A 23,811-nucleotide genomic window follows, 5' to 3' on the forward strand; every position below is an offset into this window, starting at 1 on the left:
GGGTGAAGCTGTCTTCTGTGGTTCCACTTTGATGTTTATGTTGTACAATGACAGGTCTCTGGCCAATAACATCTCTGTCATTTCTGACCTTTTGTATGAAGAACAGGTGGATCTGGCCTACTTGACTGAAACCTTGCTGAACGAATTTGTTCTTAGTCTGGTGCAATTGGCCTGAGTTGGGTATAAGATCCCTCCTCAACCTCAAACTGGAGGATTAGGTGGGGAGTTGCAGTTCTCTCCTGTGAATCTTTCTCTGTCAGTAGATACCTAGCGCTGAAAGAGGCCAGGTTTGATTGTATGAACCTTGTGTTGATTGCCATGTTCACATCAGGGACCCTGCCGGTTTACTGTTTACTCATTAGCTAATGAGCTCAATTCAAGGTATTGTCTATCTCATACAAAGCCCTTCATGGTTTTGGTCCCTAATGTCTACATAATGGCCTCTATCCCAACTCTCCAAAATGGCAGCTTCACTAACCTGGATAGGACCTTCTGCAGGTACCACCCTGCAAATGGGTAATATCAACAACTACTGACACATGTGCATTCTCTGTTGTGACCCTCACCTTATGGAATGGCCTGCATGAGGAGATCAGGAAAGCTCCCACTCTGTTGGCTTCCTGCAAAATATGCAAACTGAATTATTCAGGAGGAATTTTTTGAACAGGTAGGCAAGCTATATTGTAAGGAAATGGTTCAGAAAGATGCTTTGGCAAAGGGATAAGGACTGTAAACTATACTACTATGTAGAGTTTATTTTATTGTCTGTTGCTATAAGTGTGCTCCTATGAGGTAATTTCTGCATCATTTAACATGTCTGATTTAATTGCTTATGTTTATTTCAGCATTGGTTTAGCTCTGTATCATATTTTTGCTTGTTTTCAAATTTTCTGGTCTCCAAACCCTATTATGTTTTTCATTGGATATTCCATCCATGTATCATATTTTATTTAGTGTAATCTGCCTTACTTAGTGTAATCTCAGTCTCAGTGAGAAAAACAAACTATAAATAACATAAATAACAAATAAAAATAAATAACTGTCCAACTAGTTTGTTGGTCCTGGATGAATCAACAGAGATGGTCTCAGATATGATGCTGAGAATCCCAAGGAGATTGTCCTTGAGAGTTTCAGTATACATGCCATGGCTGGTCAGACCCAAGCTCAGGGCTTCATGGTTACCTTGACAACTGTAAGATTGTCTCAGATTGTGATGGGCCCAACTCATAGAAAATATGGACCTTTTTCTGTACCTAGTAGCTTGCTGGTGATCTGCTCGGAGTGATGGAAGCATGTAATGGTTGGATCACTTCTGAAGGCATGTTGGATCTTGCTGTCTCCTCCCTACAGGGACAAAGGCCTATTAGGATCACCCATCTTCAGAAACAAATGGATCCTATTGGATTCCAGGTACTCTGGGGGAATTTTGAGATCCTGCCTAGTGATTCTGTGAAGATTCTTGTAGCTACATTGAGTGATGGTGAGCCTGGGGCCATAGACAGGAATGGTCCTCAACATTCTCTCCCACACTTTGGGGTGGTTCCCTCCACTCCATGGTTTACAAGGAAACAGGGGGATATGAAGTAGATTGGGAGATGACTAGAGTGCTGTTAGCAGGAGACTTGGGACAAATCAGATCATGCTATAGAGTCCATTTGTAGGTCTATGAGGTAGCAATGATGGTAGCAAATAAGGGTTTTTTCCCCCTCCACCACCATTGTGTCAGCTGAATATTACCCAGTTCAACTTTGCAAGGTGATTCATGACTTGATAACACCTAAGTCTGACCTAGTTAATAATGTCAATCTGGCCCCTATCTGTATGGTTTTGCAAAATTCATTCCTGATAAAATCTCTTTCATCCATTCCTATTTAGGGGCAAAGCCCAGAGTAGATACAGTACCTGAGGTGTCCTTTTTCTGTTGACAGATTCAGATTGATTTTGCTGATGGATGCTAAGGAGTGAGAACTGCCATCTGTTCTTTGGAAGTGAGCCCATCCTGGCTTTTAAAATGTTGCCAGGAAAAGGTATTGGAACTTTCAGTTAAAATTGTTAATGCCTCATTGACTGAGGGGTTTTCCCTAGATCTTTGAAGGAAACTATTATTATACTGCTGTTTTAGGAACCTTCATTGAGGTAGATGAGGTAGATCAAGTAGCCAAATCACAGGCCAGTCTCCAATTAGCTGTTTTTTTGGGGCCACCCCCGCTCCAGCGGTTCCAGGATGGCACACTGGCCCAATTCAGTCTTGTTTCTGGCCTGGGTTTGTAACTGAGATGGCGTTGGTTGTACAGTGGATGATCTTCATTTAAAAGTAGACAGGATGTAGCCATCCCTGCTGATAACATTAGAGCTACCAGAAGCCTTTGATACAGCTGACAACTTCTTTATTCATTGGTTGGAATATGGTGTTGGTGTTAGAGGAGTAGATCTTCAGTGGTTTGGATCTATTTTTTTTGTCTGAAGAGCAGAATCAATGAGATGAGGCTGTAAAATGAGATTGTCTGGAGCTTTGGTGTTGGATGTCATCAATATGCAAATGTCACCCAGCTCTATATTTCATTAACTGAATCTTCAGATTACTCTGAACTAGGGTTGCCAGCTCCAAGGTGGAAAATTCCTGGAGACCTGGGGGGTGAAACCGGGAGAAACCTGGAGAAAGTGGGGTTTGGAGAGGGAAAGGACCTTGGCGTGGCATAATTCCATAGAGTCCACCCTCCAAAGTAGCCATTTTCTCCCGGTGAACTGATCTCTGTGGCCTGGAGACCATTGTAATTCCAGGAGATCTCCAGTCACTACCGGGAGGCTGGCAACCCTACTCTGAACCAGTGCTTTGAGACAGTGAACTAGTGGCTAAGGCTGAATAATCTGAAGCTGAATCCAGCTAGCTGGGAAGGCTGAAGCTTCAGCCTTGAAACCATCCAGCCTTGAAACCATTAACCATAGTATCCTTCTTAGCTGAGATCAGAACTGGAGGCTTTGTACTCCAGTGATTCTGTTGAAGTGGAGGATAACTGTTTGGCTTCATGGCATTTGAAATACAGGATCCCACAGGATTCTGCTTAACATTTAAGTAATCATCCAGGGGTGTGGAGTATGGAGTCATCAATTTGTGGTGTCACAACTCTGTCCTTTTCAGCTGACTAAAGTGGGACACTGTCCTGAACCACTGTCTGGAAGTGGTAATGCACTGGATAAGAGCCAGTAAATGGAAGCTTAGTCTAGGTAAGACTGAGATGCTGCTGGGTAATAATAGTAAGACTAGTCAGGAATTCACTTGTCATGAATGGACAAGTTGGTATTTGTAGAGCAGGTTAAGAGTTTGTGTTTGCTAATGGACTAGCCTTGCTGTTTGAAAAATGCATTGGTACGGTGGCCAAGCATGCCTCCTATCAGATGTGTTTGGTTTGCTGACTCTGTTTTCTTAGACTTAGCTGGCCTGGCTGTGCTTTCGTAACCTTGCATTTGTACTACTGTAATGTACATTGAGCTGCCCTTGAAGGCAACCCAGAAACTACAATTGGTTCAAAACACAGCAACCCATTATCAGAGGTTAGCCAACAGAACACATCTTGCTTGTTTTAAAACACCCACACTGTCTGCCAGTTTGCTTCTGAGTTCAAGGTGCTGGTTTTGAGCTTTAAGAGCCTTCATGACTACTATTTTCACTGTTGAACTTAAAGAACTAATGAATGAGTTTGTCTCTTTCCACTTCTTGATCCTCACAAATATTAAGTGTAGAGAGCATACTAAAATCTTATCCTGTACATTTGTCAGTTTTAATAATTATTTTTTGGAATAATTCATGAAATATATTAGGTAAACATTCATTGCAAGTAAATAAGTAGCATTCTTAAATTTTTAGATGTAAGATACTGTTTACAAAAGACACAGAAATAATTCACTTATAGATTTAGAAAGGTATAAGTCTGCTTAGACTTGACTATGCCATGAAGAACTGCTTTAATCATCATTTATTCAGTCCGAAGGAACATCGGTGCCATGGGAGAAGAGCTATTTAACTTATGAAGTTTTCTGCTGGAATTGTTAGGAATAGTTGTATTCTCCCCCTGCTCCCAATACTAAAAGCAGCTTAGGAATGGTGATTTGGAGCTGAGAAAAGAGTTCGATAGCCCATGTCCCCTGACTGGAAAACTGTGCAGCTGCATTCTGCTGACTCAGAACTCCTACTGGATTAAAGAGCAATTTTATGGGATTCCTTCAGAGGCAGATGTATCCTAATGGATTCCTGAGAGCCCTCATCTGAATTTCCAGCTGGCTGGCTTTCTTTTAGTGACCTGGCTGATCTTAGGAATTTGTACATGACCAAGGCAGTCGACGGGATCACTCAAAGTCATTGTTTGTTGTCTTCCTATGAAGTTCAGTGCTGTGCCTTGATTTGTCGAGTTAGGATGCTGAAGTAAATTAGGGTGACTAGAATGCAAATAGAGAAGAGCTTACTTTGAATATGAACCTACATTTTAAAGCACATTTTCATTACTACTCTGTGAGGACAATGGTGGCATAGTGTTCATTCATCTCTGCTTCTGCAGAAAACTGACTGGTAGAGCGGTTCGGGTGTACGTGTGTGTTACATTTGTCTCCTTATTTGTTCAAGCTCGGACTGTATGACAGCCCACTCTGATATAAAGCATTCTGTAGATAAATCATCTGATACCCATAGGTGACTTGGTTTCTGTTACTTTAACAGGTCATTTCAATAATATTGTCAGATTACAGTATTATCCCTGTTTGGATTAATTACAAATACTGAGGCCTGAAGATGTGGACTGGACAACCAGGAAAATTTTAGCGTACAACTTTCATGCTCAGCCTTTGCCATTCTTGACTTATATGCAGCCAAAGGGGGATTCTTTGGTAGGTTACAGACATGAAGAATGTGTCATTGAGGAAGGGCTTTGAAAGAGGTACTTGTGAAATCCCTCCTTAAGAAATCTCTCTGGACCTACAAGTTTCAAATAGTTATTGGTTGGTTGCAGATATACCAAAGTGAGGCAAAATGCTCAAGTGAGTGGCAGTCTTGCATAGGTAGGCTTTGGATGAGAGAGATTATTTTGATCCATTTCATTTCAATTTTAGACCTGGTTCTGGCCTTACAGTGTCTTTGTCACTGCTTTCAGAGGGAGCATATTCCTGTTGATTCCACTGGATCTTTTGCTGCCTTTTGAAACCATTAACCGTAATATCCTTCTTAGCTGAGATCAGGAGGCTTTGTACTCCAGTGATTCTGTTGAAGTGGAGGACAACTGTTTGGCTTCATGGCATTTGAAATACAGGATCCCACAGGATTCTGCTTAACATTTAAGTAATCATCCAGGGGTGTGGAGTATGGAGTCATCAATTTGTGGTGTCACAACTCTGTCCTTTTCAGCTGACTAAAGTGGGACACTGTCCTGAACCACTGTCTGGAAGTGGTAATGGACTGGATGAGAGCCAGTAAATGGAAGCTTAGTCTAGGTAAGACTGAGATGCTGCTGGGTAATAATAGTAAGACTAGTCAGGAGTTGATGAGTGAGCCAGTTCTAGATGGGGTTGCATTTCCATTAAAAGAGCAGGAATTTGACTTCTTGTTGTAACCCCTTCCTGCTACTATAAAAACCCAATAAAAATTGATATATATATAAAGAGCAGGTTCACTGTCTAATAAATCCATACCTGCAGTTGGAAATGCAGATCTTCTCTGTGGTATGTTGGATCTTCAGTAAGTTTAGACTGTTGCACCAACTGTGTCCTTTCTCCAAGAGATGTGATGTGGCCAAATTATCTGGATTGATCTTCAGCAGTATCTTCGAAGACTACCTGGAAACATGGCAGCAAGGTGCAAAATATAGGATGTACATCTCTCCAGTTCTAAAGATCTTTACTAGCTGCCCATTTGCTTCTTGGAACAATTCAAAGTACTGGTTACTACTAAAAGACTTCACATGGTCTGGAGTGTGCCTGATGATTTTCTACATATGAATTTATTGGCCCATTATACTATTTGTTGGAGTCCTTGCTTTATGTGCCCCACTGTTAGAAACAAGGTGGGGAGCAGTAAGCATCAGAGATAGCACAGTCTCTCCACTCCACTGGCTTATCTAGTGCTATATAGATGCTATAGAGCTGCTGTAGCATAGTGGTTAGGCTACTGATCAGCACTCTGCTAGTTTGACTTCCACTACTGCCATAAACTCTGCAGGTGGCCTTGGGTAAGCCAGTCCTCTCAGCCCCAGCTTCCCAGCTCTATTGTGGGGATAATGATAATACTGACTTTGTTCACCACTCTGGCTGTGGTGCTAACCTGTCCAGATTAGGGTGACATATAAGCACACTGTTGTTGTAGTTATATATGCAACTTCTTAACCTACATACAAAGAAGTTTTTGTTTACCCAGACATTTAGGCAACTTTCCCCATTTACATGTTCCCTTCTTTTGCTTGTTCTAACATTAAGAAGATGTTACTATTGTTTTTTACTTTCTGTTATCCTATGTGTTTTTTGTTTAAAATCCCATGGTTAATCAGATGTCTCTCCAGTTGCCTGCGTTGTCTTTCCAGTTTCACTCTCCAAATCTCCAAATTAAATTTTGTTTTTTTTAAAATTTCAGGCAGAACCTATCATAAGTACTTTCACCTGGCCCAGAAAGCTTTTGGTGCAATCTGAAACTAGTTTTATTCAGAATCACCTAATCTAATTAAGTATGCAATGTCCTGTACAAACTGCAGACCAGAGGTGCAATATCATGGCTTGAAACATGTCTCCCCCTGTAATTTTTGAATATCTATGCTGATGAAGAATTCTGGAGAACTCAAAAGTTTGCACACTTTTGTTTTGTTCATTCATTTTATTTTTAGATTGTTCTGTTCAGAGCTGCTTCAGATATACTGTATAGAGACAGCATGGTAGAATTAAAGTTGGGAACAAATGTAGTTGTATAATGCTTGTAATGTTAAATGTGAATCTGTTTGGAATTAGTATCCCATATATTTAGTTTCCTTTATTTATATAAAATTATGTTTAAATCTAGGATGGTTTAAAAAGAAATGTTCCCTAGCTATATTAGCCAATATACATTTAGAAATTGCTAAATATATCTTTTATATATTTTAAAGGTGAAAAAGCAAGGAGCAGTATAAGAAAAAAACAAACCTGTGTTTGCAAACAGATTTGCAAACTGGAGATTAATTCACATGCCCAGCACAGACTATTTATTTATTTACTTCATTTATACTCTGCTTTTCTCCTCAATGGAGGCCCAAAGCAGCTTACATAATTTTCCTCTTCTCCATGTGTCCATGTTAATAATTTGGTGATTTTGCAAAGGAAGAGTCCAGGAACAGTGAGGCAGTCATAGAGAATGACTTTCTGCCTGGCTTTTCACCTATCTGACAAACTGAAAAAGGCATTTTGGGTACCAGTTGCCTTGTCTGTTTAAGGTAGAAATATAACAGGGAGTTAGTGTATACACTGATAATCTTGTATAATTTATTTCCAATTATTCATTTCTAACTGTAAGAGTTGGATCCAATATTGTCGCTAGATAGTGCTGATGAACAAAACTTCTAGTTATTTGATCAGCTAAAATAATAGACCCAGAAAACCGTGTGCTGTGAGCCTTGCCATTCATCAGTATTTCATTCTCCTCTAGACAGCTGAGCTGGTTTGCCTGCTGCCAGAAGCTATGGCAAGATGCTGAGGAAGCACCAAATTATAGGATCCAGATAACATATAAAGGATAGTTGGGATGGCTTATCACAACAGTGTAGGTCTGTGAACAGTTTAACCACACAGTTTTACATGCACAAGGTACAAAAATAGAGGTAATATAGAACACTTCAAGAATGGCTTTCAGTTGATCACCCATCAGCAAACTCTTGTCAGCAACGAGTGTATGAAGTGAAAATGTTTCTAGGTTTCTTGCTGGATTCTAATTTTTATCACCTTTAACTCATGAGTAGAGGTGGGCACGGTCTGCATAATGGACCTAATTTCGTCACGAACTTACCCAGTTTGTGCTTCGCGAACACGCGGGCCGTGGGCTTGTGTTTTTCTCACGAAAGCGCCGAACATTGGGGCTTTCTGTCCGTGTGTCTGTTGGGCCGTCATGCCAGGATTCCCACTCAAACAATTTCCTAGGCAATGGTGGAGCCACCTGCTCCGTTTGGAACACACCAATCTTAGCCCAGGAAACCTTGATTGGCAGCTCTGTCAGCCAAACAGAGATCACCAGCCTTTCTGCATAAAAGACAAAGTGCCCGAAGCTCCGCTCCATTTTGCTGGCATGGGGACGCGAGTTAGCTTCTAAGCTTAGCAACTGCTTGCTGTGGGGAAGTTTTTGTGTGTGTGTGTGTGAGAGCGCGGCTTGTGCCTTAGGACTTTGGGCCTTCTGGTGCAAGAGAGCTTTCTCTTTTCTCCATTCCTGTTTAATTTTTTTCTCCTCCTTTCTATTCTAGAGCACTTTTTAAAAAATCCTTTTACTGCACTATTGGGTTACTCTGATTTCTTTCTGCGTTTTGAGTCCTTGGGTTCTTCGTGGGCTTAATCCCCCCTCCCCCCGCAATCTCTTCCTTTTTTCTGGGTTGCCAGTGGGTTCTATTGTGCTCTGACACCACCCCACTCACAGACCCACAGTGGGTGCAAGGCAGCTTTGGGCGTTGTCTGCTTGAGTTCTTGCCTTCATTCCCCCACGTTCTTTTTTGGCTGCTGATGAGATGAAAGGGGAGGAAGACTGCTATTAGGCTCTGTGAAACACCCACTCTCTGATAACCGGCAGCACGTTTTGGGGGGCTCTCTGCTTCACTCCTTTCAAAGCCTTTTTAGTGGGTGACTTGGGGGGACATTTCCAGCCTGGCTTTTGAGGTGCATGGGGAAGACTGCTGCTGGTCTCTGTGAAACACCCACTCTCTGGTGACTGGCAGCTCGCTTTGCGGGGGGCTCTCTGCTTCACTCCTTTCAAAGCCCTTCAGTCCCTAAATAGTGGGTGACTTGGGGGGACATTTCCTGCCTGGCTTTTGAGGTGCAAGGGGGAGACTGCTGCTGGCCTCTGTGAAGCACCTACTCTCTGGTGACTGGCAGCTCGCTTTGGGGGGGCTCTCTGCTTCACTCCTTTCAAAATCTTTCACTCCCTAAATAGTGGGTGACTTGGGGGGACATTTCCTGCCTGGCTTTTGAGGTAAAAGGGGGAGACTGCTACTGGCCTCTGTGAAACACCCACCCTAGAACCACTGGCAACTGGTTTTGGAGGGATCTGTCTGCTTCACTTCTTTCTAAGCCTTTTTCACTCCCTAAATAGTGGGTGACTTGGAGGGATATTTCCAGCCTGGCTTTTGAGGTGCAGGGGGGAGACTGCTGCTGGCCTCTGTGAAACACCCACCCTAGGACCACTGGCAGCAGGTTTTGGGGGGCTCTGTCTGCTTCACTTCTTTCAAAGCCTTTTTTACTCCCTAAATAGTGGGTGACTTGGGGGGGATATTTCCAGCCTGGCTTTTGAGGTGCAGGGGTAAGACTGCTACTGGCCTCTGTGAAACACCCACCCTAGAACCACTGGCAGCAGGTTTTGGGGGGCTCTGTCTGCTTCACTTCTTTCTAAGCCTTTTTCACTCCCTAAATAGTGGGTGACTTGGGGGGGATATTTCCAGCCTGGCTTTTGAGGTGCAGGGGGAAGACTGCTACTGGCCTCTGTGAAACACCCACCCTAGGGCCACTGGCAGCAGGTTTTGGGGGGCTCTGTCTGCTTCACTTCTTTCTAAGCCTTTTTCACTCCCTAAATAGTGGATTTGTATTTGTATATTGACGAAACAGTGTAATGCACATGATGACTGAGCTTTACAAACATATATTATCCTCCTCCCGACGACAAGCCCTGTCCCTGGCACCTTCTAAGTACCTCCTCTTTTTCTTGATATGATTTGTACGCTGACAAAACAGTCTAAGGCACATGATGAGCTTCCTTGATGGACTGCATCACGTTCGGTGAAGTGGGTTTCATCAGTGACCGTCCTGCTCTTGTGAGCGCAAGGGTCCCTCTGAGGGTCAATTCCCAAAGTCCAGTGAGAAGTAGGACAGTGGCCCAGGTCAGCTTGCTTGATAGCAAGCAAGCTGACGCACCATGTCACTAAGGTGGGACTCGTTGTCCACTGCCCAAAGAGGCTCCCTCTGAACAGGGTAGCATAAGTTTCCTTCCCTCAAGGTGTGGAAAACATCCTTTCCATCCCTCCCGTGCCTTCCATTCTAGCAAGGGGCCTTTGAATTGCTACATGATCCTGTTGCGAAGTTGGCTTTCACTTAAGTACATCCATTCATTTCCCATCATGGAGAGTTGGTCTCCCTGCCCCCGGGGAGGGCATCTCTTGTTGATGCAGCCCCATGTAGGTGGGTTTTGTGGGCAGCCACCTCTCCTGGACAGGAGCACAAGTCTCTCTCCTTCCCCCAAGGGTGGGTAAGGGTCAGTCAGAATAGGGGAGGGGAAGTTGTTGTTTGTCTCTTTGGAAAAGTGATAATCGAGGAGCGTTACATGAGAACCTCTGGTGGGGAAAGTCAACTGAAGTGAAAATCTGTGGGAAAACCAAGGCCTTTTCTGACTTGAACCGGTTCTCGAACCGGTTCTTGAACCAGGCCTGGTCCGTTAAAAGTTCGTGGACCGTGGTCCGTGGAAGTCCACGAACCCCGAACCGGCGGTCCGTAGGCAAATGCCAGTCCATGCCCATCTCTACTCATGAGTTATTGAAATTTATTTTAGTATTGAAGATTAAAAGAAATCTGTTAGGAACAATAGGACCTGGAGACAGAAATTGTTAAACAAGAAATAAGGTTAAACAATTCCCTGTTTGTGAGCAGGGAAAGCAAAATGTATAAAGATTGTAAATTTTTCAGTGACACATTGCTAGTCCAACTGGTAGTTATTGAATCAATCAAGACAAGTAAGGAAGGCAAGAATTGAACTCTCATTTATTTAAAAAATTGCTACATCACCTTTCCACTTAATTCAAGCTTTCCAAGCTGGCAAACATTAAAACAAAGTGTTAAAATTTTTGAGATGTTAAAAAGCATTTAAGAGACAAATATATACAAATATTTAAGACAATTAAATAAAACATAAACACATAAAAAGAAAGACAACACAGAAACAGGGAGGAATGCAAATAGTCAGAGAACACCAAAAAAACACCAAGCAAAACCAAAAAGACTTCAGCTGCTGGAAAGAGACAACAATAGAGGTAGGCGAAGCTCCTGGGGCGGGGGGAGAGTTCCAAAGTTTTGGCACATGACCAAGAAGGTGTCTCTCAGGTTGCCAATCTAGCCTCAGATGGTTCAAAACCAGGATTACTGTACTAATAGTAGTATTGTCCTGAATTAGGTAGGGAGATCCTTTATTGCACCACTGAAAACATTCTGTTCCTGTTGCACAATGTTATAGCAAACTACAAAATACTTCAAGTAAGGGATTCTGTTTCATGTTCCTCTTAATAAAATCTATGTTAGTTTACTAGTATCTAGTTAGATTGCTAGTATTTCTGGAGGCCTGTGGGGAATTTCTGGGAAATAAACATAATAGAAATTTCCTCCTAGTCACAACTGCTCAAATCTCCCCCTCCAGAATAAACTCTTGAATTAGGGACTTGAAGAGGCCAATTTCCCAATCTTCCCCTGTCCTCACGTCATAATTTAAATGATTCTGAACTGCTTTCAACTTTCTGCTCCTCCTGGAGTATTCTCATATGTTCAGTCTTCATCAGGCCAGTTTGAGGGGATTTGTTTTACTTTCTTTCTCTTTGAATTTAGCAATTAAAGTGAGTTGAGGGCCTTACCTTATCTGTGGGTTGATTAGCTTTGCAGCTTTTATGACCAGAACTAGATATTAACTGTACTATTAGGTACAGTACTTAAGCTAGCTATCTGTGTAATTGGGACTCCTGTTTTATACGTAAGTTGAATGCAGAGCAAGTAAGCTATTAGTATCTGCTTTGTGTCTGAGGGAAGAGAATCTTTTCCACTGGGAACAATCTGCAATTGTGTGAGACAGGAAAAATAGAGAGATCTTGGATGGTGCCCAGTGGAAGGCAATACAAAGAAAGGGAAATAAGAAAGGGAAATACATGGCCTGGAAATTTACATAGGAAAACAGTGACCATCATAAATAGATCAGAAGATAGTGTACAGTTCCAAATAGGGCTTTAACCCCACCCCCACTTCAAAGGGCAGAACAACTATGTTGTAACTGCAGGATTTTTTTGGTTCAGAGCAAATACTTTAACCAATCAATAGTATTTCATTCTAGTGAACAGAATTATAGCTACTTATATCATGATCTGTAACTCAATGCCAAGTTTCCTTGTTCGAGGGAAAGCCCTTGATTCTAAAGAACAAAAGAGAAGGGTGGAGAAACACAAACATATCACTATATGAGAAACTGAAACACATTTATGCCACCTATAATCATGCTGTTCTCTTCCCAGACAATACACTGTTGGTAGTGCCTTTACAACAGATAAATGGAAGGGGGATCCTCATGATGACCTTTGCCCTCTGGGCTTACTTCAAATCAGTAGGTTAATGGAGACTGCCTGCTTTCTCTGCTTGCTCACCTTACAGAAGGCTTCAAATGTTGAAACTTGAGACATTTCTTATACTGTTTACTTCCACATCAGGCAGAATTTAAATCCCTGGGCTTGCATTGAATAATGATTAGATTACCTGTGTCAGTCCTTGGCAAGTAAATGCCCAAGTTCTCCACACAATCACACAGGTGGTTTGGTTGAAGTAACTTTTATTAGAGATCTATCAGGTTTTATTAGAGATCTATCAGGTTTTATTAGAGATCTATCAGGTTCAAGATGCTCAGACAGTGGAATTGGCAGAAGTAGCATGTTGAGGGAAAGCATGGTTAACTAAGCATGCTTAAGTCCCGCCCCATGTTAGTAGCCCATTGAGATTCTGGCACGAATGCCAGAGACAAAAAGTATTAAAGTTTAGACTACGATAGGCAACAATAGCAAGTAGGGAATAAAATCATCCCCTGTTCTCAGGGAAGATACAATTCAGACTAGCTGAATCTGGCATCAGGGCCATTGGCTACAGAAGTGGTTCACCTTCTTGAGTTCTTGCTCTTTTTGCTACATTGGTGATTAGGAGGCTTCCCTTTTTGTTCTACCAGGCATACATGACAACCTGTTATGTTTTTAAATGTTAAGATAAAGAAATGATAAAATTGCAATACATGAATTTCACTTGGCCATTTATTCATAGGTTCAATATGAACAAAATAATGTATATTTAGTGGATTGGTTGCATGCAGGGTTTTTTTTCTCGGAAAAGAGGTGGTGGAACTCTCTATTACCACATGTGCACGTGCAAAGCATGCGCCCGCTCCCTGAAATGCACAATGACATCACTCCCAGAAGTGACGCCGCTTCCCAGAACCCAGCGCAATGCATTACGACGAGATAAATGTTTGTAAGCTTGGAAAATTACACTATTATGAGAAAGGGGTTTTTCCCTTTCTGTATCCTCTACAAAAAGTGAAATCTTCCATTACCTTTCCCAAACATTTCATTTCTTTGGAATTGTATTTTAAATTGTGCAAGAAGGAGGGGGCCTCTAAAAATCCAAAACCTATCTCACAAATCTAAATTCTAATAGATCCCCTCTGCCAGCGTAGGGGGAAAAAATCCAAAACTCTTTCTCAAAATTCCACAGAGTCTGAAATTCCTAATCTAATTAATATTGAATTTTCAATTTTTCTGGGAGGGTTTTGCTTTACTGGAGCAATTCAAAAGAAGACTCAACTTTAGCTGCATTAGATTTATAATTAGTTTAAAATGGCTTTTTTTGTTGTTGCCTGCCAACTCTACCTTACCAATGGCTAAGCTGTTGTGACACTGTGAAATGCTCATAAATATTCCAATGTCCCAGACAAATAATATTCATAAAAAACTTCCTTAGCACCCATATGTCCACTGCAATTTCAGTGATGTTAATCAGCTGAGGGTGGGGAGAACCATTTGAGTTACAGCTATTAAGACATAAGAACACCTATATGCTGATGAATATATTGATGAAAGCTTTCTGTGACTTGGACTCACTATCCATTCTGAGCATAAAACTGGAATAACCATAGCTGATATTTTAACTAATACAAATAACCATAACTGATATATTTAACTAACACAGAACCAATCTGCATTTAAAAGCTGTGACAACCATAATAATGTCAACTTCAGTCAACAAAAGGATGAAAGCAACACATGCATACGCACATGCAGATGCACAGCCCCACCTGCCCCCATGAAAAAAGCAGAATGAACTCAAAGCAGCACACATACAGCCCCCACACCCCCATGAAAAGAAAGTAGAATGAACTCAAAACAGCACACACACACACACAGCCCCACCCCCACCCGTACCAATGAAAATAAAACAGAATGAACTCAAAGGAGCACACACATACAGAGAAACCTCTGAAGCAGCTTAACCTCCTCTGCAGAGCCGGCCCCAGCAGCTGTTCTCGTTCTCGTTCTCGTTCTCTCTCTCTCTCTCTCTCTCTCTCTCTCTCTCTCTCTCACACACACACACATACACACACACACACACGCACACACACACACACACACACACACACGCACACACAAAGCAGAATGAACTCAAAGCAGAATGAACTCAAAGCAGCTTAGCCTCCTCTGCAGAGCCAGCCCTACTAGCTCTACTTGCGCTTGTGCTCGCTCGCTCACAGAGGAATGAAAAGAAAGCAGAATGAACTCAAAGCAGCTTAGCCTCCTCTGCAGAGCCCACGCCAAGCCCAAGCAGAGCCCATGGGGCCGAAGGAGGAAGGAATTACTTGGGCAGATTCCAGAGCTGCTGGAACACCATTCCAGGGTGTTCCCCCTCAAAAAAAGCCCTGGTTGCATGAATATAGCTATGAATTTTTCAAAGCTTTATTCTAAAACTTACTTAGGTAAATTTCTCCTAAATTGTAAGCATAAAACTTGATTATTTTAGTTACTGTCCCAAATGAACTGAAGTGAATAAACAGGATTGTGATTCTACTATAGGCAACATAAATAGTGTACAATGCCAAATTTTATTTTAAAACGTTATTAGTAGTAACTCAGGGAGTTTTAAGTTCACAACATTTTAAAATCCAAATGGGAACATAAACATTCTGTCTTCTCCAAGATGTAAATTGTATTATAAGACGTGGCTCACAGTGATGAAATCACCGATAAAAATTCCAGGTTAGAGGGAAGAATACAAATTATAATCAACTGCAGCTTGCCCTGAAAGCAGAAGTCTAATTATTAAGCTATGTATGAGAGGATGATGAAGGCCAAGAGTAGAAACAGACCCTATGAATTCCCGCAGGAACAACAAACCATGGATTGTCATTCTATCTGAACCATGCCGTGAAAAGAATGGTCTCTATACTATCTTACAGTGTAATATTGGGAGAAGATAACTTTTTTAAAAATGTAACTCTACTAGAATAATAGATGGACTGAAAAAAGAATACAAGTTGTATGAGTTCAGCACTCTTCAGTTTTCCATCATCAGAAGAGGAGCATTCTATCTTTGATAGCATGTTTTACAGTAAATCCTGAGTAACCACATTTTAGGCATTTATGTGGATAGCATAACATGGAAGCTTATGAATAATAACATATAGCCAGTAGCAACTCTTGTAAATGTGGAAGCTAGAAAAGAAATGTTACTGAAATCCTAGCCTGCTGATCAGCTAGTATGTTATGCTTGCTTGTTTAACCATTTGCTTGTGGATGGTTGGACTGCTTGCATAGAGAACAGAATGTTTTGTGTGAACCATCCTTAGGTATTCTTCAGGTTCAAAGATAGCAGAACAAGTTAAGTACCTAGTGCAATCATAAAGGAACAATGATTGAAAGTAGAATGATTGATACTTGATTTCCTACTAGTGGTTGACTATTGCTATCTCAGACCTATCTCAAAGACTTCTTTGTTCTCATCCTTCTGAGCTGCACTGGACGGGTTGAACCTGAAGCTAACTAATAGTGTTGAATGTTGCCCATTAATATTATACTACAATTCAGGACAGGAAATGGAGAATACAGAGAGTGTCCAGTTACAAACAGGAGAGAAATTGGAGCAGGGCTGTCAAAGAGTTCACAGAACTTCACTTGATTTTAATGCAAAATCACAGGTTGAATGCATACTTACAAATAATGGATTGCTGCTCTCCTGATATGAAAAATAAATCAGCCAGTACTATTTTCAGAAAACTTGATAACTGCAAAACTATTTCAAAGTCTATATACAAATGAACTGAACTCAATATGCAAGAAAGTGCCATAACTTGAAATGATTTCTTCTTAGCTGCAATATAAACCCCATGCTAAACGCTATTTTTATTGTTTTTTGTGTACACTGGCATGCCCTGCTGTTATAAAGTCAGAAGTTTAACTGGTTAACTCAAGGAACAAACTATACTTTCACCTGGTCCAGCACGTCAAAACCCTGAATTGACAACAATGTATACAAAATGTAATTAGAGTGAAACGGTTTTCCTTCCCTCCACTCAGTCTCATTGTGGCTCTTGCATTTTATCCAGAATAGATAATAACTGTGAGAGGTTGGCACTGAGCAGTGTAGAGTGTGCCAAGGGAAATTTAGAAGAAGAAAAAGATGTTCATAATAAAGAAGCTTTCAGGTTATACAAATGCGGTTATGAGAGTCGTATAATATGCTTCTTGTAGCAACGTGGATATTCAAATTGATCAAAATTCCTTAAACTAAATATCAGTTCAGTTCATAATTTTTGCTCGTGTGTGTAGTTCAAGATTCACATAAGCAAGCAGAAGCCCTGAATGGTCTGGTCATTTGAGAGATTGCCTTGTCCCATATGTGCAGACCCAGCTGTAATTATTGTCTGAGGAGAGGTGTATACCTACTAGGAACAGGGCATTGTTTGTTATGGCACCTAAATTGCAGAAAGCTCTCCCTGAATCAATTTGCCTGTCCCCGGGACTCTTGTCTGTAAGTGCTGAGTAAAAACACTTCTTTATCCCAAACCTTTAATTTTTATTGATGGTTGTGTTATAGAGTTCTTTATGGTGTTTGATCGTCTTTCTTTGCACTCCCTCCTTCATCCTGCCTTTTATGAATTGCTGCATGATCTTTTAAAATTCTTGCTTGGTCCAGTGTTATATCATTGCTGCTCCATAGAGGTTTTAGAGGTTTTATTGTATTGGCATTGGTTATTGTTAGTTTATTGCTACTGATTTTATTAATGTTGTTTAATATTTTGTTTATTATATATTTTTAAGTATTTCTGGAAATCACCATTTGCACAGATAGCACAGAGGCAGGGAATAAATATATTCAATTTGATTCAATTTGATTTATTCGGCTTTTAGCCTGCTCTCTCTGAAAACGAGCTCAGAGTGAATAACAATATATTAAAAGGTACATTAAAATTTACATTAAAATCATAAATAACATACAATTCAATCATAAAAACTCAGATGATGGTTCCAGTTTATGTAGTCTGCAAGCTATTCATTGGTCATAGTTTAAAAAGGATTTTCTTTGTGAGTAGCAACGTTTCAGATGATCTTTTTTTAGAAAAGAACAAGTTACTCCTATCCCCTACACTTGTGTGAATGATTTGTGTCATGTAAGATTGAAGACTGATTTTCATTAATTCCTCCTTTCACCTGCAGCTTCCTCTGTATCACAAACAAAATACTTCCTATGCTGTTCTTATGGCTCCTCCCAATCCTTAGGGGTTATATATTTTTGAGGTGTATAGGAGGCTGCAACTTGAAGAGCGGGCAGGAAGGATCTGTTCAGAGAGAAGCATTCTGCATGTGCTTATCTAGATCCAAGACAGTAAGCATTTGCTATTTAACTGTGTTACTACCATAAGGTAACTAATGTACAGTCCCATTTTATAGACGAGTAACTGAAGCTATTAGACTGGCTTGCTGAGGGCTACTCAGTAAGTGCATAAATGAGACAGTACAGACACTTAATTCATGCAAGTTCAAATCCAACACTTTTTTGTATTGGTAGCAATAATCTGATACGATGGCAGAGGCATTTTGTACATGGTTAAAATTACATTGATAAAGTATTGTTTTACCCTTAAATATATTTTAATGTATTTCTGAAAATAAGTGAGCTGTGATGAGCTACACTTTGTCAAAGTGCACAAAAATTTCTAACCCGAAAAGCGTAAACTTTGTTGTATCTTCATTTTATTTGCATTTCACTGTCTCTTTATGAAACCACCCTTTTCACCATAAGCCGTTTCCAGAGTGTTACATAATCACAAGACACAATATGACAGTACAGATTAGATTTAAGAAGTTGTTGTAGAAGCCATCATCCTAAGAACAGTTGTAAAACATTGTGTCACCCTTTGCTTACATTAGTAGAGTGCTATCATCCATTCTAGGCTTACCACTTCCATCATTGAAATGAAAGTTACTCACTGCCTTCTAAAATTCAATTTGCTAAGGCAGGTACCTGGGCAATGCCGCCTTTTTAGGCAGACATGTTGCTAGACATTAGGGTTGCCAAGTCCCCTTACCATCCTGGCAGGAGAGGGAAAACTGCCACTGACCTTACCGTAAAATCCTAAGAAGAGTTCCTCCAATCTAAGCCCATTGATTTCAATGTAACTAAGCAGTAACTCTGCTTAGAATTGCACTGTAAATGATCTTCTTGTGTACACACAAAGCATGTGCACACTCCTGGCAGGACACAGTGTCATCACTTCCAGAAGTGATGTCATCACTTCTGCACTGTAGAATTGCACTGTAAATGATCTTCTTGTGTACACACAAAGCATGTGCACACTCCTGGCAGGACACAGTGTCATCACTTCCAGAAGTGATGTCATCACACCCAGCAGTGGGCATGCTCCCATGCTCCACAGGGTCCCAAATTGGTCCCTGTGAAGTGTCAGATCATGCCTGTCGGTGGGAGTGATGATTTCACTTAAGGAAGTCCCTTAAGGAGGGTCGACATGACCGGTGGGAGCATGCCTTCTGTGCACTGGTCTGGGAGGGGTTTTTTGCCCCTGGAACCACCCCCCAGGACCTTTTCCTCACACCAGCCAGGTGAGTGGGGGGTGGGGGAGACTGGCAGCACAGGATCCCCTACCCTCACCAGGGACCTGGCAGCCCTACTAGATATCCCCATCCCCTTCTTTCATAAAACTTTACAAAAGAAATATAATCTAATGCCTTCCAAGAGGAGCTTTTTCCCTCTTGTCCTTCTCTGGTATCTTTTGCAATAAAGGACCATGCTAAAAAATTGTTCAATGCAGATAAGTTATCACTTAGCGCACACTACAAACCTGCTGCCAGGAGTGATCCAACACTGTAGTTTTCCCTAGTCCTTCCATGTACAGTTATGTGTATTGTACTGATTCTAATCAGTATTATTGAGTGTGAGCGCATAATACTGAATTCCAGAGAGGTAACCTTTTAGTCTGCTGCAGAAAAGATTTTTCAGCTGCTAAATTTATTGTGGCATAAATAAATTTTCATTGCCTAGAGACCACTTTGCAAATGTGTGATGAATGCATGATATTAGTTAATTCTAATTAATTATTCTGAATTAATATATTCTTGAGTTTCTAGACTGTTACTTTGATGGTACATAAAGCATCATATTAAAACTAACAGAGGGAATGTGTGCTTTATTTGACCTCCTAATGAGAATGATGGCATTCCTATCTTAATAAAATATAAATGATTGTGTCCTCTTGATTCATATCCCATACTGAGATGTTAAAGGTTTTTTTAATCTCATTTTCTTTGCTGAGCATTTAAATATTTTTTTTTGCTTGAGTGATTCCTAAGATTAATTTTTAATGTCTGTTATGTGAACTCAGTTCATTTATTTCCATGCAGCTTTTAAAACTAAACCCTAATGCTCACTGTTGTGGTCAGTCTCTGTCTCAGCTGTACCATTTCAGACAGCTCACATGACATTTGTTTTTAAAAGTCCCTGAACATAGAAAACTAGATGTCAGGAGAAAGGTTCTAAACTTTTGTTCCTGTCTTGGCATCAGCACAAAGATCTGTATGAGTACCATGCAAGAAATGAAGGCCTGAACAGACACTTCTAGACAGCGGGCTTAGAGTTAATATGATAGTGTAATTTTCATTTGAGCAACCTTAACAGTGTTCACTAATGTGATTTCTTTACTTATACCAACTTTACTCGTTGCATTTATGTTATGTTTATATACTTCTACACAACAACAGGCACTGCTGCAAGCTGATTTATTTCAATTCAGTTGATCTGTGCTTGCATTGCTAGAGAACTTTAAACTGCCAGTGTATTGCTTTGCATGAGAAGTACTGTTCTTGTAGTCCTGTGCTGCTAACTGGCATTACAGTGCAGTCGAAGCATTACAAGATTTTCCTCACTCCTAAATAGTATATAATAGCTCTGTAGAATCGTCCTTGCTACAAAGCATATCTTAATGGCCTGGGGTCCACTGTGGTTTAGATTCAGAACATGCTTTCATGCCTTTGTGCGAGGCACATAACCGTAGATACTGAACAGTCATGGACCATGTATTGAAGTCATGTCTAACAGACAAATATAAACAAGAGTCTTTATTCCCTAAAGACTAACCAAAGGTTTTTCCATCATTAACTTCATGGATTAACCCCCACTTCTTCAGATGCAGCAAGTAGATCCTCGCTATGCAATCATGGCATGTAGGGGTAAAAACAAACAGCAGATTCAATGGTCACTGAAATGCAGTAACAACAGGGTGAAATATAATTACATAACATTCTGGTCTAATCAATAAAAATACATTGACTGTTCAGCAGTTGTCCTAAGCTAGTTAAGAACTGTAATGGGTAGATACTCATACAGTGTAACTGTAAACAGACTTACTCCAGTCTGAGCCCACTGAAATAAATGAGCTGAGACTGGAATAACTCTGCTTAGGATGGCACTTGTTAATGAGATAAAAATCCTGAAGTCCTTATTCAACTCAAGGGTGAGTTAGTGTCCATACCTTAGTGAGCATAAGATTTAAATCAGTAATTAATACTGAAAGAGGTTGATAACATCTGAGCAAGTAACATGAAACCTGGCCAAAGAAGAATCCCAGCAATATATATTTCACTTTTCATTTCAAATTATGATAAATGTACTCCTAAACTTTAGTTTATGTAAAATTTGAAGACTTTATTTAATGTTTTAAAGTTTACCTCTCTACGTATTACTGATAATTTTGTGTGTGTGGAAGTCCTGCTAGTATTTCACTAATACTGACCTTGTGTGTTGCTTTTGCAGTTGTTTATGGTGGACAATGGAGCAGATGACTGGAGAATAGCCATGACTTACGAGCGCATTTTCTTCATCTGCTTGGAAATCTTGGTATGTGCTATACATCCTATCCCTGGCAACTATACATTCACATGGACAGCCCGGCTTGCCTTCTCCTATACTCCATCTACGACAATAGCTGACGTGGATATTATTTTATCCATACCAATGTTCTTACGACTATATCTTATTGCCAGAGTTATGCTTTTACATAGCAAACTTTTCACTGATGCCTCATCTAGAAGCATTGGAGCACTAAATAAAATAAACTTCAATACTCGTTTTGTTATGAAGACTCTAATGACAATATGTCCAGGAACTGTACTCTTGGTTTTTAGTATCTCCTTATGGATAATTGCTGCATGGACTGTCAGAGCTTGTGAAAGGTAAGCCTCTGTTTTTAAAAACATGTACATGGCCCAACTATATTTCTTGTAATAGATCACTGCCACCAATGTCCGTAGTAGTAAAGTTAATAAGGTACACTAGTTCCCTGAGCCCTGATTACATTTCCCTGGGTGTTCACTGTTTTGTGTTCTATGCCTTTTCTGTTCATATTTCTTTCATTTCTTCTGATTCTTTTAAACTATATTATCTTACTATAACATCTCAAGATGCTGAACAAATGCTCTTTTCATCTGTGCTGGTAGATTTTATCCTCACTTCATCATATGGGATTTTCAATATTTTCTGGAAGAGAATTATTTTTAATGATAGTGAAATGTTGGTTAAAGGCATGATGGACAGGTTACTGGGACACTTGACGAAATGTGCCCAATGGTGATGGATTCTGCTCTCACAGTGGTAAAAGTGCTGACTATACGAACATACCAATGAAAAATACATAAAGGGATTGCAGTGGAGCAGAATATATTATGGAACAACATATGGAAACTCAGAGCAAAACTACACGAGACAAACTACCCATGTACGGCACATGAACACACTTACACATGTTTCCCTGTTGCTTTCCTGTCCACTCACACACAGTGATCACACTGTATTCACTCCCCATGCTTGAACTGGCATGGGTTTCTTCCCCATTCCTTCCAGACAAGGGATGGTCTCCCATTATGCAACTTCTCTGTGCATTCTCAAACCTTCCTCTGTAGCTTTTCTGAAAGGGATACTTGTTTACTCAATTGGATGTATCAGGGGAAAAACCTCGCCGGGTTTCCGGGGGGGGGGGGGTAAAAACAGGGATTCCATACCTACGCTGAGATCCTGCAGCTAGGCCTGCCAGGAAGGGGGGGGATCTATGCAAAGTGGGGTAGGGAATCTCCACTTCCGGAGCCATGGCAGTGTTTCTTGCTGTCAGCCAGAATCAACTCTTTCCTGCCTGTTTGTCCTCAGCCACCTCCATTCTCCATAATTCCCTATGGGGAAAATTGTGGGGGCTATTCAGGAGGCTGGGGGTGGCATTTTGAAAGCAAAATCCACTATATTTGCAGGAAACCTACTCCTAACTATCCTCTAACAACCCCCCAAGTTTCATGAAGATTGGATCATGGGGGACCATGTTATGCCCCCCCAAAGAAGGTGCCCCCCTTTTGTTCCTATTGCGGGGAAAAACTGACAGCAACTGCAGAAACACATAGATCATGAGTTTCCCAGGGTCCAATCTCCTTGAAATTTGGAGAGTCTTTAGAGGACAGTTAGGAGTATGTCCCATGCAAATTCTGTGGATTTTGCTTACAAAGTGCCACCCCAGCCCCCTAGATAGCTCCCATAGTTTTCCCCATAGGAAATAATGGAGATTGGAGGTGGCTGGGGACACCTTCTTTGGGGGCCCATAAAATGGCCTTCCAAAGACAAATCTTCATGAAAACTGGAGGGTCTTTAGAGAATAGTTAGGAGTAGGTCCCCAGAAAATTTTGTAAAATTCGGTCCTAAAATGCCCCCCCCCAGACCCCTGGAAAGCCCCAAATTACATTTCCCATTAGAAACAATGGCCAAATTTTACCTGATTTGCTCTATATTACCAAGCTGAACTGGAAAATCAGTACCCCCCCACTCTCTTCTCTTCAGGTTCATGTATCAGGCATGTTTCAGAACTTTTGCTCAGCTGCTTAACTGTGTTGCCACAATCTTTCTTCTCACCTCCTCCTTATCCCAACCAAAGATGCTGCATGGAGAGGAGGAGGAGGAAGTTAAGGAGGAAGGAGGGTGCAGGAAGGAGTATGGAGGTGGTGGCATCAACTAGAAAACAGAAGAATTTAAAACATGCCAGATTAAAAGCATAACAGTTTGGGTGTCCATTGGATCTAAGGGCAAAAAGAGGGGGGAAGGAAATGGAAACCACCCAAAATCAATGCTCTGCAATGGTGACTTGCTGATTATGACCATGGATACTTGCAACTGTGACAACACCAGTTACCCAACACGTGCATGGACTAGGGCTACAGGATTCGTGTTCACCCAGAGTAAAATGGACATGGGCAGTTAGGAACAGACATGATTCTAGACACTCGCATAGCC

The 23,811-nt window shown here is 40.9% G+C and overlaps 1 protein-coding gene across 2 annotated transcripts in view; it reads left to right on the forward strand.

Moving 5' to 3' along the window:
* Positions 1–23,811, forward strand: part of KCNN2 (potassium calcium-activated channel subfamily N member 2) — a 106,816-nt gene that overhangs the window by 8,868 nt on the left and 74,137 nt on the right. For both annotated transcript variants that reach the window (XM_054986231.1, XM_054986232.1), the window contains exon 4: positions 21,301–21,719. In XM_054986231.1, the coding sequence (XP_054842206.1) occupies positions 21,301–21,719 (419 nt within the window). The remainder of the gene's footprint in view (positions 1–21,300; positions 21,720–23,811) is intronic.

This window comes from Eublepharis macularius, chromosome 8 (assembly GCF_028583425.1).
Source record: "Eublepharis macularius isolate TG4126 chromosome 8, MPM_Emac_v1.0, whole genome shotgun sequence".
Lineage (NCBI taxonomy): Eukaryota > Metazoa > Chordata > Lepidosauria > Squamata > Eublepharidae > Eublepharis > Eublepharis macularius.